The sequence below is a fragment of the Triticum dicoccoides genome, chromosome 2B (genome assembly GCF_002162155.2).
Source record: "Triticum dicoccoides isolate Atlit2015 ecotype Zavitan chromosome 2B, WEW_v2.0, whole genome shotgun sequence".
Taxonomy (NCBI): domain Eukaryota; kingdom Viridiplantae; phylum Streptophyta; class Magnoliopsida; order Poales; family Poaceae; genus Triticum; species Triticum dicoccoides.
The window spans coordinates 390451031-390458086 of NC_041383.1; the positions used below are offsets into that span (position 1 = coordinate 390451031).

General features: G+C 46.6%; 1 protein-coding gene across 1 annotated transcript in view; it reads left to right on the forward strand.

Moving 5' to 3' along the window:
• Window positions 1–1922: 1922 nt before the first annotated feature.
• Window positions 1923–7056, forward strand: part of LOC119363822 (WPP domain-associated protein-like) — a 7231-nt gene continuing 2097 nt past the window's right edge. Inside the window, exons 1-5 of the mRNA XM_037629189.1 lie at window positions 1923–2171; window positions 2682–4639; window positions 4717–4843; window positions 5534–5635; window positions 6005–6102. Of these exons, the coding sequence (XP_037485086.1) occupies window positions 2154–2171; window positions 2682–4639; window positions 4717–4843; window positions 5534–5635; window positions 6005–6088 (2289 nt within the window). The 5' untranslated portion in view covers window positions 1923–2153 and the 3' untranslated portion in view covers window positions 6089–6102. The remainder of the gene's footprint in view (window positions 2172–2681; window positions 4640–4716; window positions 4844–5533; window positions 5636–6004; window positions 6103–7056) is intronic.

The following is a 7056-nucleotide window of genomic DNA, read 5'->3' on the forward strand; positions in this document are numbered from 1 at the left end:
CGCGGCCTGAACCAGCCCGCTCGGCCCAGATCTGGGCCCTTCGGGCCCCATCTGGGTTTGGGCGGGCCGGCGGCGGGACGGGCCGGCGGCGTGGCCTCCAGGAGGCGGGAGAGCGACGTTGACGGCTGGGAGCGGGCGGCGCAGGTGCCGGCTTGCTGCAACATGTCCCGCCGCCGTTCTCACCGCCGCCGCCGCAGGTACAACCGGAGGACGAGGAGATGGAGGCGGAGTACCAGGCCGCCCTCGAGGAGGCCCTGCAGCAGGCGCTGGAGGCTAGCCGCCTCGAGGAGGACGCGCACTGGGATGGGCTGGAGCAAGCCCTCGCCCTATCGGCGGCGGGGGACTCCGTCCACTCCCCGCTGTTCGTGCCGCCACCGCCACCCTCGCCGCCCATCCAGCCCAAGCCGGAGCCGGAGCCGACGCGGAAGCGCTCCCCGCCTCCACCCACTTGGCCGGAGGAGACCTACTCGTGGACGGGTCAGTACCGCGAGTGGGTGAGCGCGCGCCCCGTCCACTTCGCCGCGACGCCGGAGCAGGAGGTCGACCACCTCGAGCGCTGAAAGGTGCACTTGCTTCGGCAGGAGCAGGACGACGGCGAGCAGCAGATGCGCTATGAGGCCATGCTCCACCGCGATGCGGAGGCGCTCCGACTCGAGGAGGAGGAAGAGGAGCGCGTGCGGCTGGCTGCAATGCCGCCGCCCCAGCAGACGCCTGAGAAGGCTGCCCTGGCAGCATACCAGGCGGCGTTCGGCTGGGCAGACCCTGCTCCCGTCTTCATCAACCTCACCGGCGATGGCGACGACGGCGTCGACAGCAAGAGCAAGGGCAAGGCCGACGACGTCTAGGGCAGCGTGCGGGGCGGCAGAAGGCAGGCGTGGACTTTTTTAGTTTTTTAATTAATGTTTAATTATGTTTAAGTGGACTTTGGCCGGCGTTTGACCGACCACTTATGTTTAATTAAGTTTATTTTAAGTTTATTTCGTGCGACCTTTTTTTTGCGTGCCCGCACATTTGGTTCTGCTCCCCTCGCTGGACGGCCAAGCCGACCCATTTCAGAATGCGGACGCACACGTTCGCCTGGCCGACCCAAACGGACGAAAAACGGACAAAAGCGGTGTCCGTTTAGGTCGGCCCGTTGGAGTTGCTCTCAATCATATGCATGTGTCCTAACAATTTGGAGAGCTCGCGCATGGACAAATGAGCATACAAAGACACGTCCGGACACTGTTTGAACATGTTCGTGGACATATAGGAAAGCCGGAGTACAAAATTAAGAAACACAAAATAAATAAAAAAAGGGGAGGGTTAGCCTTTGGCTTTTATAGAAAAGAAAATCGCCGACCTATTAATGCGGTGCTTTAAAATTCGATTCTTCGAGCCTATAATTAGGACATCCTTACTTTAGTCATGAAAAAAGAAAAAAGATTGATACGCGATTACTTGAGTCATTATTAACTAAAAATAGATAGGATGAATCAACCAAGAGTAAAATAACCCCAAACGAACGGACAAATATTTGCCGGCAAAAAGAAGAGACCAAAAGCGAAGGAAAAAGCCCAAGGGCAAAAGCCATGGGAGCGGCGAACCAGCTGAGCCCACCCGGCACATCAGACGGCCACCCTCGAACTCCGCGGCAATCCTGAAGCTCATGCGCATCTTCCTCGCTCTTGTCCCGTACTGTACGCCAGCTCAGCACCCCACTCTCTCTCTCCTTCTCCCTCTCCCTCTCCCCCGCCGATTGCTGGGCCCCAGCCACACAGCACGTGTCCCACACTACGCGGTGGCTACACACTCCCACCTCCCAACAACCCCGCCGTCCGATGGGCCCCGCGTTGAAACGGACCCCGACGTCAGCTTCTCCGTGCCGTGCGATGTGGCTTGTCGCTTCACCCCCCAGCCTCAGCTGGTCCGTTGGTTATTGTTACCACCCCGCCCGCCCCGCACGGTGGTGACTCGTCTTCCCCGCGGCAAGGCAAGCCAACCCAGCGATCGGTCGCCTCGCCTGGTCCAATCCTCAGCCCGGTTTCACCGCTCCCTCTTCCACCGCCTCTCTGTCCTTGTCCTCTTCTACCGCTGCAACCACCTCTCCCAACCCTAGCTCCTCTCCTCCGGGGCGGCCACGGCTTTCGGAGCCGGAGCCGCAACTCCTGCCCATGGCGCAGATCGAGCCCGTAAGTGTTCCGCTTCCGTTTCCTTTTGCACTGTCAAATTTGGCGGTAAATCAACCGTCTCTCCGTCTACTCTCGGCTCGGGGCTGGGTTCAGCTTGCTTGTTAACCGAGTGCCACCCGCTGCCGCTGGGTTGTAACTGGAAACGCGTCGCGGCAGTTTTTGTTTATGGTTCTATGGACCAACCGAGGGAGCTGCGCGAGCGAATCAACTGTGCGCTCCACTGTTGGTTGGCTTTGTACTACTTGGTAATGGCAGGGATAAGAAGAGCAGGGAGAACCAACTGCTGTTAAACTTCCCTGCATTTTTACCGCAACTGGTCTTTTTGGTGTGGGCTAGCTGGACTGGAGCAGATACAAACTTTTGCTGTTTGCCGCCCATTGTTATGGCCGGCTGTTAAGTGAGAAGCGAATTGTACATCACAATGAGGCAACATTTTTCTACTACTGCCAAAGCGTAAACATCATCCTAGATTTAATTGTTTGTAATTTTTCTTTAAAATAAATGCTGCAGGTGTTTGACCAAGGAATGGATCCATTTCTTGCTAGGCTGACCATACCAGCAGCCAACACTAGCCAATCCCGATGTACACCTCACAATGGTTTGTCCTTGCTCAATCGCCCTTCTCTCGACACACCCTCGTCTTTGCAAGGTTCACCAGTGCCACCACCGCCATCCTTGTTCTCCTGCAATTGCAGCTGTGATATCGGAAGCAATTTTGAGGCGTTTGCAACTGTAATGTCGCGGCTACACCAACACCTTCTGGATGCAGATGTAGAGATCAATTACACAGAGTACTTAGATTTGATGAAACTGGAAGTCGATCAACAGCTTAATAGGCTCAAGGAGGATATGATGCTCTTGAAAAGCCATAACTTTGTTCATGACAGTGATGCAGATGTTTCATGCCCTGCGATATGCCGTCATGGAAAGCCAATAGTAGAGATAGATGAGGGGTTCAATGACCTAAAGCTACTCTTGATAGTGGTGTTCCGGCAAATTAAGGACATGTTGAGCCTGTTCAACGCTTCAATTCACGATCTTCAGTGGGAGCATGACTTGCAATTAGAGGTCACCGGCATTATGATTGGAGACTGTATCAGAACTCTTGGGGATGAGCTAGAGAGGAGGTTTTTTGAGCAAAGTTCCATTGTCAACAATCTAAGGGAGAACCGGAAGGAAACAGTGGTTCAGTGTGGTGCAATCCGTCAAGAGTTGATGTCTATATCGGATATGCTGTTACCTTCAGAAGATGAATCGCATAGTCCCCACAGTAAGCATGAAAATCTGGGTAACAGGAGTAACAGATGGAAATACAATCTCTTAAGAAAGAAAACAGGGGAGGAACACTCTGCATCTTCCAGTGTGGAAACCAAGAAGTCTGCAACACAGAGATCTGTAAGTCCCAGAGAAGTAATTTCTGAAAAATCTGACTTTCGGCATCTCAGGGGTTCAACTGGGGAAGAAATCATAAACTACTTCAGATCTGAGATTAGTAAATTAAAGAGGTTGCATGAATTGTACTTACAAGATAAAACGGAAGAGCTGTTCAAATTCAAACGAGAGAAGGCGTCATTAGATCTTAAGCATGATCTAGAATTTGAGCATCTAAGAAAGAAAGTTCCTGACATCATTTCAAGGGTTGACACAATCATTTCTAGTACCATAAAGGCACCTACAGTTTGTAGCACTAGCGAGGCACTTGAGGAAAATTGCAGATTGAATAATAAAATTGATTCACTATACCTTGAAAACCAGCACCTTAGCGGTTTGCTTGCAGAAAAGATGAATGATATTAAGGGATTATCGTGCCAGATATCTGATGCCAGGAGGGAAATATCACTTCGATTGTCACTTGAAGAACAAATTATGAGACAAGTCGACACCATTAAAGGAGACTATGACGATCTCTATGTTGAAAGCACTATTAGAGACGAAGTCTACCGAACTGTGACAAGAAATTTTGTTGACGACTGTAGGACCAGCATGGAAGATGCCTCACGGAATTCTCAAGCAGAAGTGTCCTCACTTGAAGCTAAACTCTCAGAAAGGGAGAAGGCATTGTGTTTAGCTAATGAAGAAAATCAGAAGTTAACAGAAAAGTTGTTGTTACTAGAAAAGGAACACTTCATTGAAAATGATCATGAAAATCCAGAGCTAACCAAGCAAGAGAGCGACGAAATGACACTTCGTGATATCGAGATGGAGCCTCATGTATCAGCAAGATCATACGAGAGTTGTGAGCAGAGTATGGAGGATAAGGAGCTCGTCAAACCGAGCCCGACTATAGAGATTGCCTCAACTACCTTACAGGAAGTTGAAACAAAAAAGTTGGAATACAATGGATTTCTAGGTAAAAATGAGCACATAATACAACTAGATTTCATTATGGTATCTATTATGGATTTATCAAAAGAATTTGTGGAGATTGAACATAAAATTTCAGGAGACATCGAAGGAAATGAGAGAAGGTATGTGCATCTATCTTCTGAATATAATCCATATTGTTGATTCTCACACAATTTGATATGAGTATTGCTGAATTCAGGTCAGATGATCTGAGGGATCAATGCAACCATGTGGTTCAACAGGCAATAGTACTAACAAAGAAGGGCCTCTCATATAAGCAAATGCTAGACAGAACACGGTCCGAGCTTCGGAAAGCTGAAGCCGAGGTATTTCTTTTCTGGTCATATCTAATGTTTCTTTTTAAACAAGGGACCAATCCTTTCCAATTGGTCTTATTTTGAGAGGTATCTAATTCATAAGGGCATTTCTTATCCCCGCAAAAAAGGGCACTTCTTATTTATGGCTATAATCAAGTAGACAGCGAATTATCCCGATTGGAAGGCTGCATGATACAGGCAAAGACGCTTTAGGGGGTGTTTGGTTGGGCTTAACTTTGGCTTTTGGAGTTTGGCTTATAAGCCAAAAAAGAACCTTAGTTTTGTGATTTTGGGTTATAAGCCAAAGTTAAGCCTATCCAAACACTCAGTGCAAGCTATGCTCATCCATTTGTCAGATAAACCCGTGTTTTTATTAGCTGCATCAAGTTAATTTGATCTTTTCTGAGCTACATTCCTGATTTTTATTATTATTTTTGATTATTTGAGCATCGGACGGTAAAACTCGTAGATGGTTACATAATCATGTTCATCCTGTGACTGTTAAAGAGGGTTTGCAATTATTTGGCAAACAAGAACATTGTTTGTTGTCAGCATGCAAGTGAGTTTGCTGATATCTTTGAATTTTGATTGGGATACATTTTATGTTCTTTGTTTGAGTATGCTTCTGCTTGACTGCAGTAACACATGTATACTCAATTCATATTATAACCTCTTTAAGTGTTTGTCCACTCGATTCAGGTTGACATTTTGGAAAACAAGGTTACTGCACTCCTAAGTATTGCGCAAAAGATATATGCGACTCTCGAGCATTATTCTCCTGTCTTTCAGCAGTATCCTGGGGTATGTGGGTCATGTGGCCAATTCTAACTTACTCATCTACCCTGGTCTGTACATACTTAAATTTCTACTCCTTGAGCTGTTTCTTTGAATGTAAATCACTTCCTTTGGATACCTAATGTGATTGAATTTTGCACCTCCTGTGGTCACCTGCATGTTTATGCCTGTTATATGTGAAAGTTCCAAATAATTGGTTTCTGTGCTTCGATACTTCTATATATGTGCATTATGATGATAGATCATTAGTATTTAGTAGTCAGAAGAATACTTGTTCTGTGCATCAGTGATGCAGATGCTGGAGAGAATACATCTTCCATTTTCTAAGAAAGAAGATGGGAAGAATCTTACTCATAGTTAATGCCTTTTGTGCAGTTACTGGGTGCTTTCTTGAAGACATGCAAGCTTGTTGCAGGTCTACGGAATAAACAAAGGGATGACTTACAAGATACAACATAAGTTGGAGCTGCTAGGTGAGATAACCTTTCTTATCTTGCACTAAATGGATGTGTTCAAGTTGTACATTCAAGTGAACACTCCAACCCAATTGATTAGATTTCCTATAGATATCCATTTGAAACTAACTTATCATTAACTGGTAGGTACTTAATATTCATATATTACACTGAAACTTGTTAACTGCTTGTATGGGCCAAATATGATTATTAATCATAACCAGCTAGCAACATTCTCTAATCTGTCAGGATGAATGTGTGGCATGCTACTGTAGATTCGTTTAGTCACCTCAAAATCCCGAAGTTCATGTGCAGCCCTGAAGCGTGCCCAAAGAGCGTCCCCTATTGGTTGTTCCTATGTGGCTCAAAATATCATACGGAAACCAACATTCAAAGAAAACTTCATGGAAACCATGTATGAAAGTTTCGCAAAATCTGGAAAAGTGTGGGATGTTAAGAGGATGATATTCTATTGTCATGTGAAATTTCAAGTAAAAACACATTATGGGATGCGAACTAGGAAAAAGATAAATGCAGCAATGAATAGTGATGTTACTGTTTGGCACTATTCAATGCTGATTTTGTCTTTTTCATAGCTCACATCCATTAAAATATTTGAACTTGAAATTTTGCATGGCTATAGAACATCACCCTCTTAATATCCCATATTTTTTTGAGATTTTTTCAGAACTTCAAAACATCTTTTTCTCATGGTTTTCACTGGTTTCCATCGAATGTTGGTTTCCGTATGATATTTTCCCATGTGACAGAAAGCTATTCGCGTCCCCTATTGGTTATGTGACATCAGGGGCGCCGTGAGCCCTATGTGACATTCAGGAAGCCCTATGGCAATACATCCGGTTCTGGTGGCTAGTGCGCTTGGTGCAACTTTCCACCTTCCCGGATGTACTCCAGTGGCGTTGGACACTCGACTGCCAGTATACATTCAGGAGTTGCTACGTCACCCTCTTT